At 41.7% G+C, this 25,348-nt stretch overlaps 1 protein-coding gene across 2 annotated transcripts in view; it reads left to right on the forward strand.

Moving 5' to 3' along the window:
* The window catches only part of CHN1 (chimerin 1), a 99,498-nt gene that overhangs the window by 69,408 nt on the left and 4,742 nt on the right, over positions 1-25,348 (forward strand). For both annotated transcript variants that reach the window (XM_027678510.1, XM_027678511.1), the window contains 4 exons: positions 342-419; positions 13,348-13,432; positions 24,202-24,375; positions 25,080-25,157. In XM_027678510.1, the coding sequence (XP_027534311.1) occupies positions 342-419; positions 13,348-13,432; positions 24,202-24,375; positions 25,080-25,157 (415 nt within the window). The remainder of the gene's footprint in view (positions 1-341; positions 420-13,347; positions 13,433-24,201; positions 24,376-25,079; positions 25,158-25,348) is intronic.

Consider the following 25,348-nt stretch of genomic DNA (forward strand, 5'->3'; position numbering starts at 1 on the left):
CTCCGCCTCTCTCACACCCTTGTTTACTGATATCAAGGTACCCCCCGCCCCGCCGAGCCCCGGCCCTGCATGGCCGCCCCTGCAGCCTGAGCTCCGCCATGGTCCGCACCGCGCCGCCAGCCCGAGTGTGACGGGCCCGGGGCCGCGCCGCCTCCGCCGCGCCAGCGATGCCGGCCAGGGAGCCCTGGGCAGCGCACCGGGCGAGCGGCGCTGCGGGGCACCGCGCCGGGCAGCACAGCCGGCAGCGCGATCTACTGCTCGCAGCCTTGGGCATGAAACTGGGCGCTCGGAAGTCGTCCGTGACAATCTGGCAACCTCTTAAACTCTTTGCTTATTCACAGTTGACATCGCTTGTCCGAAGAGCAACTCTGAAAGAAAATGAACATGTTCCAAAATACGAGAAGGTTCATAATTTCAAGGTAAGAAATGTTCCTACTTAATTTCTTTTTCAGGCATAGAGACTATAGCTTGTGTTTTAAAATGGGTCCAGTATTGCAAGGAAATCATATGTATGCAGACTATGACTTTCTAGGAACTTAAAAGCTGCAATTAAATCTCATTGCCCATTAAATCAATTAGGCATCTTTAGAACATACCAGCAGAAGAACGAGGACTTTGTTCTTGTCTGCTTGTGTGCATATGTTTGTTTCAATAACATTTGCCTTATCTAGGTTATCTCTTTTATTTAGAATTGGTTTATACCGAGGGAGATGCTAAAGCCGAGAAAAACTGGCAAAGTTTTCTTTCAATCCAAATTAATGTAGTTCAGTTTTACTTACGATGCCAAAAGATCTCTTAGATCTGTGGTTAGATGATTACACTGATCTTATCTCAGTTTGTCGCTGGTAAATAGCTTTGGAGGTAAGAAGTGTGTTCTACTGCATCTGGATCGGGCAGATGGTCTGCATTTCCCATAGTTTCTGGCTTTTCTCCTCTGTCAATGAATTGAGTGTGTTGATACCAGCATGGCTTATACCTTGGGGCTGTTGAAGCTGCTGGCATGAGCAACTGTTTTAATAAAATTTACTTAGTCTTCTGTGTAGGTTCTAATAATTGTTTTAAATAAACAATGGTCTTTGATAAGAGAGATATGTCAGTACAACATATGCGTGTTTTATGTCTGTATCTGTAATAAGCATCCAGTAAGGATTTAGTAATTTAACCTTTTGGCGGTCAAATGCATTGGATGATAGACAGTTTTAATTGTAAGACTAAGTAAATTGATGTTATACTGAATTCCTGTAGATGATGGTACAAACTTCATATATAGTATCGGAAGCCCAAATTTTATCTTTAATGTAAAAAAAAACCCTTATCTTTTATTTCTTTTAATAACAGGGGAGATTGTTAATATAATACATGCATCTGATGATATAAGAATCTGTTAAATGTCTCTTATTTTCAGTTTTGATTTCCATCACATGCCTGGGCATATGTCCACATGCATGCACATATATAAATTTACCTATCCTCCATTTGATTTTAATTAAACCACGTTTTGGCTTGTGAGTTCAGATAATCACCAAAAGTGGAAACTTTCTGTCATCAGGATGGTTTGTTTGATTTCTTATGTAAAACATGAATTTGAAAACCATGTACAAAATGGTATGTAAGAAGTGTTTTAATATGAACGCTTGGCATAAAATAATCCTGACTGTCAGTTAAATACAGAGCATTTCTTCGCAGGCTCCTGAGGTGTCCTAAAGATATGCAATGTCTTGCATGTCTTGTTTGTTCCTGAGTTTGAAGATAATTCTTGCAGATGGCAGCAGGTAGTGATTTTCCATGTACTACAGTGTGTAGGATAATACGGATTTAATTTTGTGCACATCTGTATTCCCTAGTTGTTTTCTTTAACAGCCTGAAACACATCTGTTTTGAAAATAATGTGATCACCTGATTTTCATTCATTTGGATTTGTTTGTTTGTTTTTCTTCCAGAAATTGTTTATGGAAAGTTTGGAAGCTGTGAGCTTTCCAGTCTTTTTCAAAAACAGACTGTATGTCTGCTCCAAGGTCATAGCTACAGTACAAACTTTCCACACGGATCTTTTTTCTTCTTAATAGTTTTACTGTAGTTCCTCTATACGTACAGTTGCCAGAAAAATATACCTTGAGAAATAACTCTTTTCTCCAGTAAGTGGAATGGAGTCACACAGATAATTTTTGCTATAAAAAAGCAGAAGGGGACAAGCCTCTTACCACCTTAAATGGTATGCTGCAACGAACCTACCTGCTGAAGGAATGCTGCTGATGTTCATGAACTCTAAATATGGCCACTCTCACATTGAAAACAAAAAATAAGCTCTTAGTAATTACTGTGTTATGGATCTAAAATGTATGACCATCATTAGCTCATGTGCTTCTCTCCTTTATCATTCCTTGCATCTGTCAAATTTTTCTTCTCACATGTATAGATGTCATCATTTAAAATGTCTGCACAAGTCTCCTAGGTTGCCTGCCAAGTAGCAAATGTGCCACCCATGTGGGAAGGAAGGAAATGTCAGGTCCAGAGTCTTCAACCTAGAATTTTGAAACAAAACAAGAAAAAACAACCCAGAAACAAAATAAATGTATCTAGTTCAGCTAACCAACAGTGACTGCTGTCCCCAGAGGCTCCACGGCAAACAGGAGGACTCCCGCTGCTTTGTACCTCTGCGGCTAATCTGCTTTTTGTTTTGCAGGCACAAGGCAACAGATAGGGACCCAGCTGCTTCTTTGATCAGTCACATCACTAGTCACAGAAATGAAGGGGGCTTGGAAATCCTTTTATACTGGAAATGCTGTAGCATCCTGGCAGAGGGGGAGAAGTGAAGAGTCATTAATGCACAATAATAAGCACCGTTGTCTTGGAGAAGGGAAGATGACAGCAGCAGCCACTCCAGATGCAGGCTGGGGTTAGCAAACACCCAAGAGACTTGGCCACAGGGTAGGAGACCTCAGTTCTCCCTCCACCCCTGCAGCTTCTGTCTCTTTGAGGTGGGTAGGTGGGGATACAGGTGAAGGTTGAGCCCTTAGTCCCTGTTACCTGGAGCAAAACTCAGGTAGAGGAACACGTTGGCAGAGGAGCAGTGTAGCAATGGTCATCATAGAAGTGCAGATGCCTAGGGGAGGGGTGAACATGAAAGCTGCTTTTAAATCATCGAGAGGATTCCTGAATAAATCTATTAACCTATGTTTCGCTCCAAGGGTTGTTTGAAAGAAGAATGTAAAGACAGTTTTGCTAGGAGTGCTGACACAGCTGGGGTTTTGAGAGATTTTAATCTTATTTAAATCTCCTGGAATGTGAGTTGTCTTCTGCCTGAAGGGAGCAGGCTGACTAGCAGGGGTGACAGGGAGCTCTGAGGGCAGAGCTGGTCGGTAATGATCTCCAGCTCTGTAATATTCTCCTGACTGCAGAGGTTTGGTCTCTGATGAGCACATCTCAGATGCAAATACAGAGTGACTGAATTCTCTTAAATTGATCTCTATAAGTAAAGAAAGGGATGATGATTTATAAATGTCAGTTCTGACTAAGTTTTTAATTCCTGTCCCTTGGGGTGAGAGCTAGGAATAAAAATATTTTTAAGCATATTTTTACCTCTTCAAATTTATTAAAAAAATTTAAATTAGCATTTCTGTGTTCTCCTCTATAAATCTAATATAGAAGATTCATCTTCTATTAATTCAAATATATCAGCTGAAAGAGACTTATGTTATTTGACAAAGCATTTTATTTAGCTCTAATTGAATAATGGGATTTGAAGGTGAGCTAGGACTGTGAGTGTGATTTGACTGAGTCTGACTATTTGCATATTTGATTACTTTTGCTTCCATTTACTCTGCTTTTCTGAAATCCAGCACACCAAATGAGATCTCTTGTAAAATGAATCATTAGACCAAATCAGGACAGTCACTTCACAGTCCTCAAAATCTCAACCCCACCTTCTCTCACAGAAAGGCTTTTTCTTTGTTTCAGTTTCTTACCCACCATGGGGAGTAAATTTCCCCACACTCTCTTGTACAAACTTATCCATATGGACATGTGTGTGCTCATTCTTCCACCCAATGTAGATGAACAAGAGCCTCTTCTTTTAGAAGCACTGGGAGACCTGTGGTGTGCTCTTTGAAATACTGACAAGGAGCATAGCTGAAGCCAGTGGCATTACTTTCTTACAAAAAGAAGCTTTATCATGGGGGAAAGTTCTGTAACAGAAGAGTTACAGAGTTCTGTACTTTCATAGAAGTGGACAGAGTAGAATCATGCTTAGTTTTTCCCTGAAACTTAGTCTACACCTCAACCCAATAAGAATGAGATTTATAAGGGACAGTAAACAGCATACTTGCTTATCTTGTCCCCAAAAGGCAGTAACTGTGATAGCTTGCAAATTAAAATCAAATTTCTTGACCCAGCTGATATCTAGTCTATTCAATAGCTTTAAGGTAGGAAGCAGCTGCACACCTCCTGGGCAGGCAGGTGAAAGAGGAGCTTCAGGCAAGAGCAGGAACCACAAATTTGAGGGAAAAATGGGCCTGTGGCAAGGTGCCATGTGGATTGAAATGTTCCAGGTTGGTTATTGAGAGGAGGACTCAGTGGAGCTCTGGATTGGGATGTGTGAGGTGGGCTCTAGGCCAAAGGACTTACACAGCAGGGTAATCCAAGTTGTGTTTAAGGTTTTCTCCATCTTCTCTCTCTGGTGAGGCAGTTTATTAGGGTAGTGAATACACAGGATTCCCCTTGCTCAGTCCTCTGCACTTTCCCACTCTGCATCTCCTCATCTCTCCATCTCCCCTCTAAATCCCATAGTTTTTTGCCGACAAAAGAGAAGATACACCTAATGAGATACCTCCTGCCCAAGTCCATCCCTACCTGACATGGAATGTCTTCTGCACCTCCTCACTACCTGGTGCTGTGCTTTGGACTTGGGCACTGACCTTGCTTCTTCACCTGTTGTTTGTGTAGGGTTGGAGAAAACAGTAAAACTATGCTTAAAAAATGTTAATGGTAAGGAGCACAGTTGTGGAAGAGGAGCATTAGCTGGGAGTTACGGGATGATAGCTTAAAAGGAAGAGGAAAGTGAAAATTTGAGATTAACAGCAAGAAATCCCCTGGGTAGTGAAATTTGTCAGTCAGTGCAATAACCTCCTTATTGCTTGGCAAATATAAAATAAGCCTGGACAAAACACCTTAAAGGTCATCACTCCTCTCCAGCTTTTGTGACTCATGGACCCTGGGGAACTTTTAGCTTCCTTGGCTGGTTACAGGTATTCCTTCAGACATCTCTGGCTCCTGATGACTTGAGCCAGCGGAATACCCTGCAGGTGTTTTCTAACTGCCAGTGGTCCAAGGCACAGACCCACTCTTCTACCCACATTATTGCTATGGTGCTTCACTGAAGCAAGAAGGTGTCTGTGCCTGTCAGAGCTGAACTGAAATCTGTGTTTCCATGCATCATTTTCCATAGGATATTGTCTCATTTCTCTCTTACGGTTCACAAAATGGATATGTCTCCAGAAGACTATTTTTTTGCTGTGTTTCTGTGCAGTACTTGGTACTGTCATGCTGTTTCCTAGTCACTATCTTACTAATGCCTGACGGCACAGTCAATTAATTGTAGTAAATAACAGTTGCAAGTTGCTGCTTGCTGGATCGGTGAACATTCAGAACATAACTCCCTTTCAAGCCAACAGTTCTTCCAGAGAGGAGAGATGTTTTTCCATGGTTGCTTAAACTAAGTCAGCCAAGATGCTGATGAGCCTTGCTTGTTGAGATTCCTCATCTCCCTCCTCAACTGAAGCAACATCCTGGCTTTTTCTTTGAGGGTGGCCCATCTGAAAGGCCGAATGGGAGCTCCAGATTATAGGCAACATGCTTTTCCAGAAGTAACTGGAGAATATAGCCTTAAATATGCATAAGAAGTGAAGGCTCAGGTGAGGATCAGTCCGTACTGCAAAGACTTTGCTAGTATAGACAGACTCAAGCATCACTTTAATGGAGAGACTGCTGATTTTAACAAGAGTTGCTGCCAGTGAAACTTGCCCGGCTTCCTTGAAACAAATAAACCGCCCTGGCCCTGATTTTACCAGTGCAATTGTATCTGTGCTAGGTGCTTTGCTAGTCAAAAGGTCATAGCAAATCGCTTCCATGCCTAAACACTAGGAAACTGGGAGATGGAAAATGCAGAAGTGCTGCAAAAAGACCAGAAACTATAACAAATGGTTACTATATTAAGCAGAGTCATTTTTCTGTGACTTGTACTGTGAACTTGTTTCTATTTCTGATGATCTGAAAACTGGGGCAGATGCCAATTTGGGGTAAATTGATCTAGTTCCACTGAAAAGAGGATGCTGGGGTTTTTATTAGGAATGGACCTGGCACTGAACATATTTTCAAAACATCTTTAATTGAACCACTGCACTCAAATGAATATTCAGAGAGAGAGCTGGGTGCCTCTAGCACAGTCCCTGGGGAGAGTCACTGTGCGTTCTCACAGATAGGAAAACCTCAGGAAATTTGATGTTTCTATTAGACTTCTAGGACTTGAGGGGAAAAAAGTTGTTCAAAGGCAGAGAAAATACCTGGAGAACATAACTGGAGGAAAACTGCCACAAAACTTCTGAGAAGACCTCATCAACTCTATGTTGTTGCTTCTGATAGTATATTATAAAACAGTTCAAGCCAGAAAAGCTTTTAAGCGTTGATAGATTTTAGTTTCCTAGGCTATTTATTTTATGTTACTTTTTTACTTTTTTTTTTTTAAATCCAGGCCTTTTCCAAAGCAGATTCCAAACAGCAAAATATTACTTAACCCTTTCTGGTTTCCTAGTGCTAGTCTCTGAATTCAGGTTTTGCCTCTGTTAAGAAAAAAAAGCGGGGGGGAAGAGAGAAAGCCTTTTTCTAAATCCTTGATTTATTTAAGCTGAAATTTCTTGCCACCACACCAACAGTTTTATTAGTCCTCAGGTGTGGATCCTGTGAGTCTTCCATGTGCACAGCCTGAAACCAGAGCAGCTCTCCTCTGTTTTGAAGCTAGGAAGTGCTCTGCTGGGGAGGACTGGGACTTTACCTTTTAGAAGCTTGTAGAGCATGTTATGCTCTCTTACCATCAACAGCTTTTCCTCCAAATTAGCCTTAGCATCATTGCAAAAGAATTTATTAAGGAATCTCTCAGGGGTTTATATTCCGTTTACATCACTGCATTTATTATATTCGCACCATTACATATAGCATATGTGGTATGTGTATATATAAATATACAAGTTTAATTCTGAGGATTTTATTCTATTTTCATCTCCAGTTTCAAAATGTTTTGCATGGATACGTGTATCGAGTAACTTGGACCTGGAATAAAATGCAAAATGTTTCAGTTTCCAGATATCCATTTAAAGAAAATCTGCTATTCCATCCTGAAAGAAAGGTGGCCATTTTCATTCAGTTTTCAAGCAAAAAAGCCAACAACCTGATATTCTTGTTTGCCACGTTGGCTCTCATAGAACGCAACCTAACCTCAATTTCCAGTTGTTCCCATCTCTGCTGACACAGTCAGTGAAAACCAGAAAGTAAACAAGACATGACAGCGCTTCTGGCTCTGAGTGGGAGAGGACCTGGAGGGAGGTTGGCCTGCTCCACATTCGTGTCAGTGCCCACTGGCAATAACGATGCTATTTATACTCCATGCTCTGAATGAGCGTTCTGACAGCATCTCTCCTCTCAAGAGCTGCTGGACAAAGTCATTGGGGTGGTCCCAGGCTGGCTTCCCATGGTTATCACCCCAGCTGGGCTAGCCAAAGTCAGCTCTAGTTTTGGAGAAGGGTGTGTTCCAGTGGTCTCGGTTACATTCATTTCTGTTACATCTTCACATGAAAGCAGTTATCTTGCAGATACAGCTCTGCCGTGTGGGTTGTCATGGCTGTCTTTTTGCTTCTTACATTACTCATCAGCAGCAATATTTTCCTCATAGGAGAAATATTGTGTGCTGGAATATTCAGAGTGCTTGAGACCTTTGTTTTAGAGACACTACCTAATCATCATCATATACAAAAGGATTAAATCGAAGCATTACCCAAACTGATGGTTGAGTTGATTGACTTTCACACTCATATCTCTTCTGTACCCTTCACACCCAGGCTGTGTGTGTCTGGACCAGGGATGGTCTCTGTCTGGACCAGGGATGGACAAAAAGGACATGCCTATTGGATGCCAGCAAGGTTGTGCTCAGTGCCTGCTAAAATCAACTGTGACAGGGAAGACAGACGTTAATAATATGGGCTGAGTTCATCATTTTAATTGAGATTTACAGTCTCTCCCGTATCCATGTGGAGTCCCAACAGGCAGAATTCAGTTGGTGGAACTGCAAATCAGCTAGGATCACTGAGCTGACAGCCTCCATCAGCAGTGTCCCATCATCCTTGGGAATTTGTTTAAAAGATGGTATAGCCAGCAGAGCTGTACCTTTGGAGCACCACGTGGTGCAAAGCTGGGCGCGTGCCATGTATTCAGTCCCTGGTTGACTTGGTCTCCTCTCCTAGCACCAGCAAGGCTTCTGCCTGGAGTGTAGGACTCTGGTAGCCCAAGAGGGTAGATCGGCAGTATTTTTTTCCATCCTTTTTCAAGTTCATGTATTTCATCCCAACACAGATGATAGTGCCTGGATTTTCCAAACCCTGTTACTCTGACCAGCAGTTCAGTGTGGAGAGCTGTGGAAGAGGTGCTCTGTACAGAGCAGGGTCCTGATGGAGCAAGTGTTCAGGGAGACCATGGCAGCAGCCTTTCAACAAAGGAAGGCTTTTTTGTATAGTCACAAACACTTCTGGTTTTTGTGCTCAGTGTTGATTTTCCATAACCATAGTTTTTCAAATCCAGCCCTGCTTTCTTCCCATCAGTGGCTTAAGCTGTGCTGATTCACTGACTTATATCACATTTGCACAGCACTTTGCTGATAGTTCCTCATTCTCTTCCTCCCTGCCTTGACAACTCATATAAGTCTCCCAGTTAAGAGTATGAGTTATTTGCTGGCTCATTCTTGATTTTCAGATAGCAATCAAGAGTAGCTGAATAACTGCTTAGGAAAAACGAAAAATGTAAAAAATAAGTGTAATTATGAGATACATGGGTAACTAACTTCAAAAGTGACCTTTATAGAGCCTGAGAAATAATGACGAGAGATCTGCTTGAGGAGTTCACAGCTTGTGGGATAATCTGTTGTCAGAGCCACTGGATCATTTTTTATTTGATTCTCCTAAAAATTTGTCTTTTCTAAGAAATATTTTAATTAAATGTAAACAAAAGTAAGTGAAATTCTATAACACAGTTATTAATCACAGGAGTTAAGCTATTTTCCCCTTTGTATAAGAAAATATCTTTCAAGCCTAAGCAAAAAACTGTTCTCCTACTTAGATCACAGTAGTTAAATGCTTATTATACCTTGCTGATATTGCAGGAGACTTCAAAATAGAAATGCCTAGGTGTAAACCCAATATGAGGCTCTCCTCTTACCTCAGACTTGCAGGACAGCTTAGTAATAGTATTTTTGTCTAGTTTTTGAAATGGGTATTGTGCTTTAAATTATCTAGACTTTTCTTTTAAATTAATTTTTTTCCCTTGGAATTTTATAAATTAAGATTAAAACTAGTTAAACTTGTTCTCCCACTCACTCGTTTTCCAGATTCTTAAAAAAAAATCACTTCCATTTGAAGCCTTATGGAAAGAGAGAGAAGATTTTTGGGTGGGAGTGAGAATGGAAGGATTGGGAGATATAAAGCCACAGTTGGCAATCCTGCTTTCTCACATTTTATAAGACAGTAAAATCTGCATATGGCAGATGCTCTTTTTATAAAGGGAAAGAAACCTCTTGTAATTTAAGTCAGGATCTCTGGGACTCTGCTGGGTGTGTTTTTAGAAAATTTTCTGGAAAGCATCTTTAAGTTTTGAAAGCAAGCAAGTTGCTTGGCAGGTTTTTAGAGTGGGGAATTAAATATAAAAATCAGAATGCTGTATTAAACAGTATCATGTAGTAAATGCAGTATTGTTTGCAGATGCTGGCTCTTGAACTAGCAGAGGGATGCTAAGGTGTTTCTTTTCAGCATGCTGCCAGGCCCCATCCTCCAGGAAGAACTATGATTAGTCTGTTCTGACCTCGGAAGACCAATTTTTCAGTATTTTCTGGCATCACTTACTGTATCTGATTAAATTCCCAGAGATGGCGTGTATTCAGACAAGTGCAGGGTTAGCTGTCCAGTTCCAGTCCATGGTAGTGGGAAGATTGATGCTCTGGCACCACTGAGCTCTGGGAAAAGACAACACTGCTTAGAAAACCCAAAAGAGACTTCAGAGCTGATCTTGTGGGGTTGTGTACACCAGGGGTGGAAGGACAACATGACCTTTGGGCCTCCTGATTAATATTGCCAGAGAACCTCCCTGCTGCATGTCAGATAAAGGATGAAGCAAAGTAGAGCATTATGGGACACAGAAAAACCTACCTTCACCTTTTAATCTGTTTGAGTTTGCAATCAGAATAATGGATTAGAAGAAGTAATTTGGATGGGGCAGCATAAAGCAGAGCAGGCTCTGGATAAATCTTCTCACTGATGATATGGAAAGGCATTTCAATATTTGGATGAAGCCTGGCCGGATGGGATGAGAGAACAGTGCTAATGATGCTGAAACAGTGGTCCTGAAGGGCAAAGTTAATCCTGGTCTTGTGAAGGATGACCAATACATGCAGTGTTGGTAGGGAAAAGGAAAGTCTGCTTTGTCCTTGTCATTTTTAAGTTGATGATGAGTCATGTAAGCCTTTCTGACGGGTGAGCTGAGAGCCAGGGTATTGTCAGGGGAACTGGTTGTGGTAGAAAGATAATTTTTTTTTTAATCTAGATGGATCATAGTTATTAGACACATAAGAGAAACTTAGGTCATAGGAAAAGTTCATAATAATATAAATCGAGGCAAAAGATTGGAGTGGCAGATTTGGGATGTGATAGACCCTGCAGAAGAGTTCCTAAGGAGAGTCAGGAGGAAGTGGAAGCATGCAGACCACAGTGGGGAGCAAGATGCCAAGAAGGAATGATGTTCACTGCTAAAACAACAGCCAATTAGAGACTGGACATCTGAGGTTTAGTGAGTATCAGTGCTGGAGACAGCTCTGGAGAGGCCATGTTAGGACTTCAGCACCTAAGGACAGCATTAGAAATGCTTCAGCAAATAGCACATTTGGTGAATTTGATGAATTGAAATCAGCAACCAGAGAGGCATAGGGTAGGATAGTATGATTCTTTTTATTTAGAGAGAAATATTAATGTGTCAAAATTTGTTCTTGTTCTGCCTAGAGAAAGAAGTCAAAATGTCATCATTTCAAGGAATGAGACAAAATCCCCCCCCCTTTGCAAGCAGAGATACTAAAGCCAAAATAAAACAAAAAACCTTACAAAACTGAGAAGTGTTCTGAAAATAAATTATTTGTTGTCAAGACTTTTGAAATGTCACTTTTTGTTTCAATAGTCCTCAACAGAATTATTGAGAATATTTTAAATAAGTGGGGGTTGGGGGGAATGTTACTTTGACACACTCCTCCTCCCAAAAAAAAGATGGTAACTGAAATGAGGTGCTTTTTTCCCCTTGAAAAAGTTCTGTTAGTCCTGCAGACGTTAAAGACAGTGTTTTGCTTGAGGATATTAGAATGTTCGTATTCTGGGAGGGAAACACTGCCAAAGACCTGAATAAAAAACACAAGACTGAGGAATAAAGCCAAGAGGATGTAGGTAGTGCAGGTGGGAAATTGAGAGAAAGGTGTGAAAAATGTCTTTGTGGTGAGAGGAAAAAAGAAAGTGGAGCTTACAGCTGCCGACAATTTTGTCATCATTTGCTTTGCAGAAGTCAGCTGGAGCTGCGGGGAGCAGAGGGCTGGTGGAGCACATTGCACCTTCCAAAGGCACGTGGCAGTGGGTGCGGACGGCAGCAGGCAGGGCCGGGGGAGGCAGCCTCCGCCTTGCTTTGCACCATTGTGCTTCCGTGGAGGCCATCGGAAGCCCAGCTTAGCAAGAGGGGCATGTGAATTACTTGGTGACTTCACAAGTAACTTTTCCAGGCTGTCACAGCAATCTACCTTACTGCTACTTTGGAGGCAGCAAATGCACGGGAGGCTGCAGACTTTCCTTTAGCCAAACCTGAAATGTGGTGAATTGCTCTGGGTTGCCACTTGGTCGGGGCAAGTATCAGCTGGGATCCAGCTGCCTCTTATGTCAGTGGTGTGGGCGACCCTTGGACCTCAGTCAGGCCACTTCACCTTTCGGTATTTATAACCAGAGCCCTGTGCAGATTTTGAGAACGCACATTTCCACCAGCTCCATCTCTCTTCTGCTCCACACTGATCCAGCACAAGTGTGAGGTTACGCCCGCTCCAATACCCACGCAGTAACTCTGGAGAACCAAGTGACTTAAGCCTAAAGCATTTTTACTATATTTCAGTGCAAATTTCGTTTCTTTGTGATCATCAGTTACTGATTCTTTTTGTCAGCCTGTCTGTTCTAAATAGCAGCTCAAAGCCTTTTACGCTGGCTAAGGAAGTAATGATTTTCTCTGTAAAGAACCCTGTGGTTTCCTACAGCAGGAACTTTATCAGAATAAAATCAGAAGCAGTTAATGGTGGCTGCAGGATTTGTAACAAGCATGTGAGCCAGGAATGAAAGCAGCATCGGGTGTTTTTCCTTCTTTAGATTAGTTTTTTTCCTGGTTCAGTGGATTCTTTTTTTCCATTTTGGATTTTGGATTTTCAATATGTAGCATTAGTCTGAAAAGAATTAATTTCCTTTTAGAGTTATTCTAAACTGGAAAGTCTCTAAGCACATTTGCAGTATTTCTATGTGGCACTGGTATTTTTGCCTGGCAGGACTCCCTCCACCTGAGGTGAAATCTTGCAGCCCCCTACGCATTTCACACAGTACCTTATGGAGGGGAGGGCATAGCAGAAGACATGTTAAATTGAAAGGTGAACTCTTGCATGGTTGCTGCAAAAGCCTCACCTTGCGGCCAAAATCCTGCTTAGACAGAGGGATGCTGAGAGGCAGGAGAAGGGCTCTGCCCTGCCATTGCTTCTCTGCCCTGTGTGGTCTTGGAGCAGACTCCCACAGACCCATTTCTGCTGCTCTGGATGGCCCAGGATGGAGAACTCTTGTTTTCCATGAGTCTGCAAGAGTCTTGGTTCTTAAATTTTTCTTAGTTCCTTTCTTCCTTTCCTGCAGTGATAAAGGGAAGCTTCCAGCAACTGCATGTGGTGCCTTCTAAGAAGAGGAATTCTGCCCTGTTCAGACACATTGATACTGTGAAATAGTTGGGTCATTTTCTGTAACTTTTCTTTCTGCTGCTCTCTTCCAGGTGCACACGTTCAGAGGCCCACACTGGTGTGAATACTGTGCCAACTTCATGTGGGGCCTCATTGCTCAGGGAGTAAAATGTGCAGGTAACAGTTGTTCAGACTTCTTTTCCTAAGACAATCCTCATGTTGTAGCTATGTAACATGTTGCCTTCTCCACTATAACACCATGGGGCATGGTTCCAATCAGGCCCCTGTTAAATGGAAGAAGGAAGTGTATCCACTCCGCTGATGTTTTCAGGTACCTGTTTCAGTAACTCACCGGAGTTATGCAAAGCACTTCTCAAGGACTCATGGAGAAGAAACAGTAATCATCATTAAGGGTTTTTTTTCCCCACCCTTTTAGAATGGAGGATGAAAAAGATAGATGCATAGTTAGTTTTATTCCTTTTATACTATTCCGTGTATTGGTAGGTGTGAGAAAGTCACTGAGGATCTTAATGTGCAAGGTGGGCATCAGCAAATTTCATGTTGCTGCTCTGAAATAGACACTCAGGTTAATTTTATATAAAAACCAGCAGACTCCCACCATGCCACAGACCCTAAGTCATGTCTCCTACTTGCAAACTGAAAAGAAGGTAAGAAAAGGAATGATGAATAAGGGATGCCTACTGAAATGTTACATAAGCACTCAGGTGCTGGTAGAAATCTATTACACGCATGGGTGTCACTGTGGGCATTTCTGTGATAAAACCTCTCTGAAGGAGAACAGTTTACAATGTTATTGATAAGATTCTTTTGAAAAGAAAGGACAGTCAGCTTTTTTTCAAAGGCAAAAAAAAAGGATCAAAGTGGTCAAAATAGTTTAGTGTATTTGAAAAGTATTTTATGATATTCTAGCGAGGAACCATATTTATAAAAATGGTGCAAAGAGATGTTGATGTATGAAGACCTGCATACGTTGCCCTGGAAACTGAATTTTCAAGCTAATTTAAGAAAATCTGCTCTGTCTAAGGCTTTCTGAAGTCTTGTCTCAAGCAAATAAAAAGACTTATTATCACAGAACTGTGAAATAATGTAAAATTTAAAGTAATTTCTAGCCAAGTAGGATTGGAATATTTTTAAATTCTTCACCCGTAATTATTGAATGCAACATTTTGTTGTTATCAGTAGCCTCTGCACTGTCCAGGATGGATTAGAGAATGCGGCTCTGTTTTAAGACATGATTATGTAAAAATGGCATTTCCTTTCTCAGTATTTTCCCTCTACTAAGAATATAGGGTTGCAGCCACATCCTTCACTTGTGAATGAAGATTGTTTGTACTTTTTACTGCTGTTGATTTTACACAGGGTGTACAGTGCTAGGAGAGAAAGAAGAAGCTTAATTTTGGTTTGGAACTGTTATCTCATTAGTCATTTTTTGATGATGCTTGAATCAGTAAGTGTGCCATCTTCCTTCCTTCCTTGCCTCAGATTCCTCAGTCAGGGTATTTAGGAGAGATACCAGGTATTTTTCAGATCAGCGTTTGGTAACTTTGATCCACAAAAACAATAAAAACAAACAGTATGAAGACTTGCAGTGCTGCATGGCACTGTAAAATTAATACTATTGCATTTACAATTAAACCTAAAGTGCTCATGATTTCGTACTGTCTTTTTTTTTATGAAGTAGAGCTGATTTTCTAGATTTATGCAGATTTTCTAAGTTGTAGATTTCCAAAAGCTTCCAAAGTCTGGTTTTCTTTTCTTCTTATGAGAATGGTAATAAGTACTGCATGTGTCCTTTTTCTTCCTTGCAGTGTAGAGGCACATATGTGTATTAGATGACTTCATAGGTTCAGCAACTATAATTAGGGTTTTCTGTCTTGTGTGAAGTTTCATGTCGCTGTTGGTAGCTCCCAGCGTAATTTCTGTGATCTTATTTATATTTTAAAATCCCATGTCGTACAATTACACTTTCTTGCTGAAGTGACAGCAAGGTGTTGGGACAGGAGGATGCTGAGGTTTATTGAGCCATGCTCAAGGTCGTGGGAACAGCTGGCACAGCTGGACAAGCTGCTGATGTGCAGCACCATGAGCTGGGGTGTGAGAAGGAGCCATGGGGTGGCGAGGCTGCCAAGCAATGCTCCCTCAGCCCAGCAGGTCTGGTTGCTGCAGTGTGTCCTGTGTGGCTCTCTTGCGTTTGAGGAGCAGAAGAGTCGGGCTTTCCCAAGGGCACGGGTTACAGCTGACCCACCTGGCTTGTCCTCCCCTCACCGCAAGGCTGGCTTTGAGCCACTGGCCATCCTCAGCAATAGCTTCCCAAGGGCTTCCCAGAGGATTTTATTCTCATAGGTTTCATACAAATCAGCGTCTGGGCAGAGGAGAGGGACCCTGGGCAGAGCCCTGTGGAGGTGGAGATGGCAGGACAGAATCAGCAGTTCCCTGCTCTGCCTTGTCTGTGCCTCACTCCCAGCAGTGTCTGCCCATTCCTGCCAGCTGAGGCTGTGCAGGGCAGCAGAGCCAGAAGCCGTACAGACCTGGGTGTTTCAGAGGAATCTCGGAGGTACACGGACATATAGTGAGGGCCTGTGTAACCAGTGTTAATGTGCTGGTGTGGAAGAGCCCAGGCTTGAGTGTTGTGAGTTTAGCTGAGTTTACATGGTCTTACAGTGCTTTAAAAAAAAAAAAAAAGTAATCATTTTGCTTCTGAACTGAGCTATTTTAATATGGAGACAATGAGGCACGGTAGACTAGGAGCCACATGAGGCCATTGCTTTTCAGAGTGGATTTGTACTCCAAAAAAATTACAGCTTTTAGCAGGACACAGCCTACTTGCATTCAAATGGGGTTCAATGCCACTCCAGGCAAATCCACATAATCTGTTTGGTGTTCTGTACAGTCATTTTATTGGAAATACCTATGAGCAAAACTGTATGGATCATATGAAGTTTTATACTTTTTAAAGCATCTGCTTTTTATAGCAAACAGTTGCACATCTCAAAAGGATTCTGTTGTGCAGAAGTGGTAAATTTAACAAATAGAAATGGATTACTGCCTGGACTGCTTTTGACCATTTTAAATCTTATTCTCTGCAGAAGCACAAAAACATGCAAGAAGATAAGTGTGAGACAGTCCAAGACTAGACAACAAAGGCAAATGTTACCCATTTCAGAAAGGAGGAGGAACTGGAAAAAACGGAGCTTATTTCTAGTGGCTGATAGTTTATGTTACACAAACTAAGCCAATCCTTTGAAAAATAATAAACCGGAACTAAATATTCATAATAGTACACATCCCATAGCAACCAGAAGGATGCCTTAGCAACTTCAACTTGATTCATGCTTTGTTCCAGTCCAGTCCAGCATAGCTGAATGTGTCCCTCTCTGTCTTTTGGCAGAGTGCGTTCAGTATCTTGTCAGGTTCAGTCCTGATTAACCCCTGGAAGGTGGATTCTCCCTAGCTTATCCTTGTTCAAGATTTATGGCAGACAAAGGAGGAGGACTGCATCTTTTCCTTCCATAAAGACGAGGTGTAAACCTAGGCAGCACGTTAGACAGTTGGTGGATGGTTATTAGTTGAAGTAAGAAGTTGGCTGCTATCTGGACTACAAAGGTTTGGGGATTAATACAAGCCACCAAACATGGGAAGAACTTCATTGTCTTCCAAAATTAAGACTTGGGGTGATGTCCAGGATCTGGATCTTGTAGGACATTAATTGGTGGACATAGTATGTGGTCTGACTTCTGCTGAAGATATATCTAGCAGAAGAGGAATAGTTTCTTTTTCCTTAGATGTTATTCTCTCAAATTTGATCTTTATTTCATTGATTGTTGTTTTTAATGAATAAGCAATTTAATCAAAAGGTTTCTTTTGGTTACAAAGGCTGGTTACAAAGCATTAATTAGCTTATCTTAAAAATAATTTTATTTAAATCTGTTTCACTGGATGCTTTTGATAGTGTTTTGGGCTGCTCCTTGTAACACCTGGCAGCACAACCCTCTGAGGCTGTACAGGAAGCACCATTTCTGCTGCCTTCATAGATTTGCTCCAAACCATCTCAGCTTGCCACCCATGTACCACTTACCTATCTTTTGCTTTCCGTGGAGCAAGTAACTTCTCACTGGAGAACTGATAGAGATGAACTTGCAGCAGAACTATCAGTGTGCAGGCAAGCAGCTGCCATTAGCTGAGCCCAAGCAATATTGCTGCCAGCCCTGAGCACAGTAAGCCCTGAGTTCATTTCCAAAATTGTTAAAGTACAGTCTCCAAGCGGGATTGTTTTGTGAGTGACTACTTAAATGTTTAATTTCCCCATTTCATCCATTTCCTTCTCCAGCAATTGAAAGATGTACAACTGCCCCATTTCCTTTGCTATTTGGTTTTGCCTTGCTATGAAATCTTTTGTGTTGGACAGCCCTATGCTGCTCCATTGGTGTGTAAGGATGAAGGAGAGCACAAAGGAGCCTGTGCATCCCAAGGCATTAGTTTTGTAGGCAGAATGCTCACGCTTTTAGTTCCTGGAAGAATGGCTGACAATCTTGTGACTTAAGTCAGCAAAGGGAAATGCAGAGTGTGCTCATCATGTTGCCCACTCTCAAGGTATTTTGCATGATGGTTATGAAAAGCGCCTGTTCTGCCCACACTTGTGCCTTAAAAACACATCCACAGTCCTTCTGAGATGTTCACCCAGAATCTGCTGGTTGTAGAATGCAGGGCACAGATGGTCAGCCCGGTATAGGCCAAAAGAGCAAAGAGCAATGCCACAGGGCTCAGGATTGTGGGAAGGGTACTGTTTGGAGACCAGTCCCTGCCCACCCCCAGCAGGTGGTGATGCTGTTGGAGATGTGAGCTGCCTGACAGGCTGTTCCACCAGCTCGGGATCTGTTGGTGTTCCTGCGAGGAATGAGCTCCAGAATTTAAAATGCTAATCTGACAGAACCGTTCCCATGGGGAAGCTCTTCTGGAGCTATATATTCTTGAAACTGTAAGTCCTAAAAGCAGCTTTATCTTCAAGCCCACGCAGACCTGGAAACTTTGAGCAAGCCAGCAGCCCATCAGGGGGGCTGCTGAGGTAGGCAGGTGTCGTGGCAGGAAGCCAGGGAAGTTCTTGAACAAACTGACTCTGATCTTTCAAGACTTCCATAAAATCAAACCACTGCCACCAAACATGTCCAGCTTTTGGAAGCACAGATATTATGTATTATTTTGATTTGAGATAAGGGGGAATTGGCTGGTTTGATGGGCTTTTTTCATTTTTCATAAGATCTGATTTTTCTGTAGTTTTAGGTAATTTTGTTGCCAAGTAACTAGCTCCCTTCTAGAAATTCTGTTCTTAGAATAATGTGCCCTGTAGTGCATGATATAGCAGTGTGGATGAAAGCAGGTTTTAGGGAGCAATTTTTGCCATGGGGCTGCTTAATGAAGTGGCTTAAGACTGGTGGGACCAAGGTTGCTTCCAGATGTGCATCATACATTAACAAATAACACATATTTGAGGCAGTGTGGCAGCTCTAGTGTGGCCACCCAGGTTGCAACAACTCTGCCAAGGAGGAGGAAGAGGGCAGACCTTCACAGCACCCTGCTGCATTCTGCTTGGAAGCACAAAGTGCAGCACGTGGGGCCAGTGGGGTTGCTGCGATCACTTGCTTGTTCGAATACTCTGCATCCCACAAAAACATTGCTTACTCTGCTACAGAGAAGAGCCTTAAATTATTAAAGAAAAGCTACTAGCTCATGAGTGATGTATGAGAGCAAATTCATTTCTAACCTGTTCACCCTTGCAAAAGTAACGATGCCAATACTCTGTGCTTGCGTACAGCCCATCATCTTCATGTGTCAGCTCACCAAATGTAAGGGTGTTACCTGTCTGGTGGGTACTGCAGTGGACCAGCCCAAGGCAAGACACGATGCCAGCACTCCAGCTCCACGCTTCCCACTCTCCTGCACTTACCATAAACCTCTGAAGAGTCTTTTAGAACTTTTTGTGGATGATGTAAATCTACCTGTTAGCTCTTAAAGCTGCTCTTCAGCTGTGATAGAATGCATCGATTTTCTTTGGGATAATTCAGAAATATAATTAGAGTGATGTATGTAGTGTAAGGTATCATTCCAATGGAGCATGATCAGCAGCCATGTTAGCCAGTAAATCATAAACCAAAGGAAATCTAAAACTGACAGAAGTCAAATCAAATAGTACAACAAAAGGTGACAGCTAAGTATTTTTTAGTCTCTGCAAATATTTATATTGTGTGCTCATGGGGCAGTATTTACCTACATATATCTTTTGGCTCTGCTCAGGCATTAATATGAACGTGTTATTTGTTCTTTCAGCCCAGTGGACTAACATCAGTATTAGCTGTTTCTAAAACATTAGCAAACCTTTTCCTAGGCATCATAGGAAACTATTGTTAGGCTGGTTGTAAATTTAGTACCTCTCCTAGAAGTAATGTCACAGCCCACCTGAACTCCTAGATCAATATGCTATTAAAGCCAGGGCAGCTTAGCACAGACTTCTAAACCTGTCATCTAAAATTACTTTCTCCCCACCCCCCTTAAATTTCCAAACTTCCTATGAGCTCTTGAATTTATGACTGCACTGGGTTTGATCACATGTGGTGTATTTGAAAGTTGGCCACACTTTCATAGCACTGTAAAAAAGCAATAGTAAGAGTGACTTACAATTCCAGTTCTGAGAAATTATCTCTGTATGAGGTGAAATTCTAATTAACCAAAGAAGTTTTACTATTGACTTGCAAGAGCTCATGACTGCATCTTTTACATCTGTCCTATATTATTATAGCAGATATATATATATCAGCAGATACAATGCTTTAGGGGGATTTTTCTGTAGCTCCTCACCAAGTTATATACCCAGCCAGCTCTTAAGTGCTGATGAAATTCTGTAAGAAAGGGATAAGGTTCGTGGTTACTTTAGATCCGGAGTAAAGCTGCTAACACCAATTTGGCTATTCTGGATTTGTTTTGACATAATGAAAATTAAATAGACCCTCAGTTTGAAATTAAATTAATCCTTTTGGTCTTAATGAACTCAGCCAGATCATGAAGCTCATGTGTGAACAAGACATCACCATGCCGCAGCACGCAGAGGAATTCAGAACTTGGCTTTCTTGTTCCTTCCTGGTTGGTTCTAAAATAATGGGGTTTGAAGTTTTCAATGCATCTGCAGTGAGAACAGAGGACATTTTTTATCTAATAATATTCAATTTGCAGCATAATTCCTGTCTTTTAGTACTAACAGGTAAGCAGAGTATAGTTAAGTACAAAATTAGCAAATTCCCAGTGCTCTGTGGAGGGTAGGACTGACCTCCTGCCATAGCTTTTTACCTTGCTGGAGTTAGCAAGACATTATGCTTAGTTATCAACTGAACCAGGGACTAGTGACCAAGACATGGATGTTCTGCCTTTCATGAAGTATTGTTAGTTGCAGATAGAGGCCCACTTTGTAGGAAGCATGGCATTGGTGAGTTTCAGCTGCTTTATTGGGAAAAATACAACTTTTTGATGCAAATTAACTGAAATTTCATAGAAGTATTTACTGATGTGGAATTGCTAAAGTAAGATGGTTTCCTACGCTTACATAAGAGGCAAAAAGCCTTGGTTATTAGAAGGACACCACATAGCCCAAAAATATTGAACATAACGTTCACACATTTTCTAAACATTAAGTATCTGAAATATTTCTAGGTTTTAAATGTTTCTCGGGAGTGTTGGGAAGCCCTTAAGCAATGGGGTGGTACATAAAATCTAATCAAATGCAAAGGAAGAACAAAAGAGAGAGGAGAAAAGTTGACTTCTGCATTTGTAATTATTATTCTGGTATTAATGAGGTCAGATCAAAAGCCCGTCTGAATCTATGGGATTAGCAATAACACAATTATTGTCAGAAGCAAGGTTTTCACACTGAAAACATGTCCGTAAGTTAGATATTTTAATGAATTGAAATTTTCTTGTATATAAATATAATTAGGATCATCTCAGTCAAGGCCATAATTGGTTTAAGTCAAGTGTAAGATACTTGGGAGTATGTTTTTTTCTCTTTTTTTGTATATTTTATTCTTAATTATCCTTGGATTCCCAGAAACATAGCTCTGAGCTGTATTGCTGTCTGTGTGAAGCAGCTAATTTGCACTCACAGAACCGTTCATGAGTCCTCATGAGCGTGGTGCCGCCATTCCAGTCTTGTAGACATCATTTTTGCCCGACATACTAGAGAAGTTCATGCATTTTGGAAAAGGTGCTTTTTGCAGCAATTTTAGGAATTCTGTGTACAATAATTATATTTGCATTTGTAAATACTGTTACTGAAAAGTTAAGGTTTCAAAGTAAAGGAAGTCAAGAATTAAGATTTCCTATGTGGTCTCAGATTGCTTCCTTTGTGTGTGTGTTAAGATGTTGCCTCTAATTATTTGACTACTCATTATTTTTACTCTGCAATTTCATCTATATTTTGAAAGCAGACTGCTTTAATAACACTTATTCAGTATTTTTAAAAGTGCTGATCTTAGTAATGACACGGTATTCAAACCTTACACCGAAGACAAGTAATTTTTCCTCCGCATTTCAGCAAACATCTAATGAATTTGTTTCTACAAGACCCAGAGGAGACAAGAACAGCTTCTCCTTGCCATGTTACGGCTGAAGTAGTGACACACTAAAGGGCTCAGGTCACAAGTTTCCAATGAATGTAGGTTCCCTATTTAAAGCACAGAGAGACCTGGTTTTTCAAAGTTCAGGCAAAATGTAGCACAGGGCATAGATATTTAAAGTGTAGGTGGGGCTCCCCTTGCCTGCGCTGGCTGGGGTGCTCAGAGTTTCGTTCCATGCCCAGGAACCAGAGGTAGGGAGATGCTGGGCGTGTGGTCACACACCTTCCAGTTTGGGGTCTTAGAGTGCTTGATTAAATGTGGGATTTAAATAAGTGCTCAGGTGAAAGCAAGACTGTTACTGTTTCTGCTGTGTCACCAATGAGATGACTTAGGAAACACTGAAGGAACTCAAGTGACCAAACTGCACTTCTCCATACCTGGAGGGGCATCAGTGGAGCCTGCCCCTGCCCAGGGCTCCCAGGCAGCCCACTGGGATGTGTAGCAGCTGAAGTGAGCCCAGAATAGGGCTGTGGGTCAGGGCAAGCCACCAAGGCTGCCCAGGGTGGGCCCCAAGGTACCCCCGTGAGTAACAGCATATTGGGTTGTATGGTTTTGCCCACGGAGGGGGTTGCAGCACAGAATCACAACCAGGAGGGAAATTCAGTGTTCTCAGTTCCCTGTGTGTGCATTACCTGCTCCTCACAAGGAAGGGAGTCGCTCCTGCACAGAAATACCTAAAGAGAATTCTAATCAGCCATTTCATCTGGATCAGGATCTGTGCAAGTTTTGACTGATTGAAGGTGACACACTGAACTTTAATTGCAACCAGAGGTTCCTAAGTGACAAATCTTGTTGCTTTACAGGCCTTTTAAGTAAACAAAGTGCTTTTAGCAGCAGGCTGCAGCAGACTTAGTGGAAATTAAAGTCAGCCATGAACTCTAGGGTTTACTGTGTTGGAAAGAACGAAGTCAAATAATCTGAAGCTTTAATGAAAATACAAATACTGGTAAAATCAGCAGGAATAAAATACTAACAGAATCTCAATAGATACCCAGTACTGCAGTGGGAGAAGAAAGTACAGATTCTCATCAAGGCATTGATCCTTCAAGCTCCTAGGTCACTTAATCCTACAGAAATCCAGGGCTATCCAGATGGCAGTGCAGTGAGGTACAGAAATGCTTGCAGCACTGGAGTCCTGGTGTGTATGCAGTGCCCAGCAGAGCATGCGAACCACCCTGACTGCGATGTGCTGCCATTCTTGCCAGGTGCTGTTTCCTCGCAAGCACCTATGAGTCTGCATTGCAGAAGAGGAGAGATGGCAGTGAAAACAGAGTCACACAGGGCCAGTGCCTTAGGTCTGCTCCCTCATGGTGCTGATCTCAGTGTGGGCTTAGCTTCAGGGGTGCTATATTGGTCTTCCCATCTTCACTGTGTAATTGGTGGTGTTTTCCTAGATTTTTCCTTCCCAAACTCTGAACATTATGTTCTTGGTGGGTTTTAGGCAGAAAAATATTTTCCTATACCCTGATCTCAATTCAGCTTCACTTAAACTAATTCTCATTCTCCATATGTTTACAATAAAACTGTGGAGTTATTTGTTTTTGTTAAAAAAAAATATTCCTAAGTAATTTTGAAGTTAAAAGAATCATTTTGGTGCCTTACAATACTGTGTTTCTGAACACTCTCTGAAATGGCATCAAAATTCCAGCCACTTTAACTTAGCAAAACCCTTGGTCAACTGCTTGGTAGCAAGAAGTCACCAACCAGCGTGGTGACCCCCATGTCTATTTTACAGCTCCCCTCCAAACAGGGGAACAGGTGAGGGCTGCCATACCTGGCCAGAGCATAGGGGTCCCTGAAGGAGTTCAGGTCTTGGCATTGCCTTGCCATCACACACTGCAGAGAGGTTGTAGCCTGATTGTAACCCACTCCCTACCTTCATCTTCCCCAGGAGATGTCTAAAGTGTTAGAGTCCAGGACTACATTGAAAATGGAAGTGTTAGGAAATCCCCAGTAACTTGGGAAGAGAGTCTGTGTCATGACAGTGATGTATGTAATAGTTGTGGGGACCCCTAGCTCCTGATTCGAAAAACCATATGGAAAGTTTGTCACTTTGTGTTAGACCTTCTAGGGGTAGAAAAACGTCTCAGGTAGGAAATCCTTCTTACTTCAGGGCTATCCCTACCTCACGCATTTGATGGTTAAGGGCCCTCAACAGTTGTGAGCTGAGGTCAGACCCTGCAGGAGCCATTCATACTCCACAGTCCTGACCTTGGGATACATTTTTACCGAACACCAGCCTAATCATATTTTCTTTTTTTCCCTCAGATTGTGGTTTAAATGTGCACAAGCAGTGTTCCAAGATGGTCCCAAATGACTGCAAGCCAGACCTGAAGCATGTCAAAAAAGTGTACAGCTGTGACCTTACCACACTAGTAAAAGCACACTTCACTAAGAGACCAATGGTAGTAGACATGTGCATTAGGGAAATTGAATCTAGAGGTAAGGCATCGTTAATGGACTTCTGTTGCTTTGCTGATAATCCATTTAGATTGATCTGGGTCATCTGGGTTTCTGCTGAATGTATGATTGTTCAAAACAGATTTGCACAAGACATTTTATGACTGCCAATTACCCTGCACAGCTAATATTATACTTTGCATTATTTCATGGTTCATACCCATTTATAATTTTTATAGATTCTGCTAGAAATTGCTTAATAGACAGTTACTGCTTCATAGTTATATATTGGCACCTAACTTTCCAGTAATATATTTATTTAAAAAATTAAGTGAATGTGGTAAAACAAAGGCAGTTAGTATTGTTGTGTTCCCTCTTGCTCATCCCCCATATCCACGAGTGTCCTTTTCTAGAATTAGCATATTTGTTTTCATTCTGAAATAATGACCAATCATCAAGTATGTTAATCTCAGTTATTTTTAAATCGGTTGTAATTGGTTTAATATGTTTCTTCAGCTCTGAAATCATTTGCGTAAACATAATTTAGTGCTGCTATAACAAGACAGCTACTGCAAGGGTCAGGGTTAAAAACCCAGGATAAGGTTTCATTCTAGAGGAAAAACCTGATAAGGCTTTTAAAACATGCCTGCTTTTTCTGCCTTAAATGAAAAACCTGGCAAGAACCTGGGTAGAAGGAAACTGTAAAACTAAGACTAATTTTAATCTTGTTAAAATGTTCATTGCAGGTCTTAATTCCGAAGGACTATACAGAGTCTCGGGATTTAGCGATCTTATCGAAGATGTCAAAATGGCATTTGACAGAGGTACAGCCTTTCCTGCATGCTGGAACTTTGTGCTGATGTATTAAATATACACAGCCTGTGTCTCATGCTCCACTGCATCAATGGTCTGAAGGAGTCCGACAGCTGTGCTGGCAGGAGGGGAGACTCCCCGTCAGAAAGGCATATCAGCTTCACTGTGGCCTTTATTACAAAAAATCTACTTTTCTCCTTCC

This window comes from Neopelma chrysocephalum, unplaced genomic scaffold (assembly GCF_003984885.1).
Source record: "Neopelma chrysocephalum unplaced genomic scaffold, ASM398488v2 Primary Assembly neopelma1_44, whole genome shotgun sequence".
Lineage (NCBI taxonomy): Eukaryota > Metazoa > Chordata > Aves > Passeriformes > Pipridae > Neopelma > Neopelma chrysocephalum.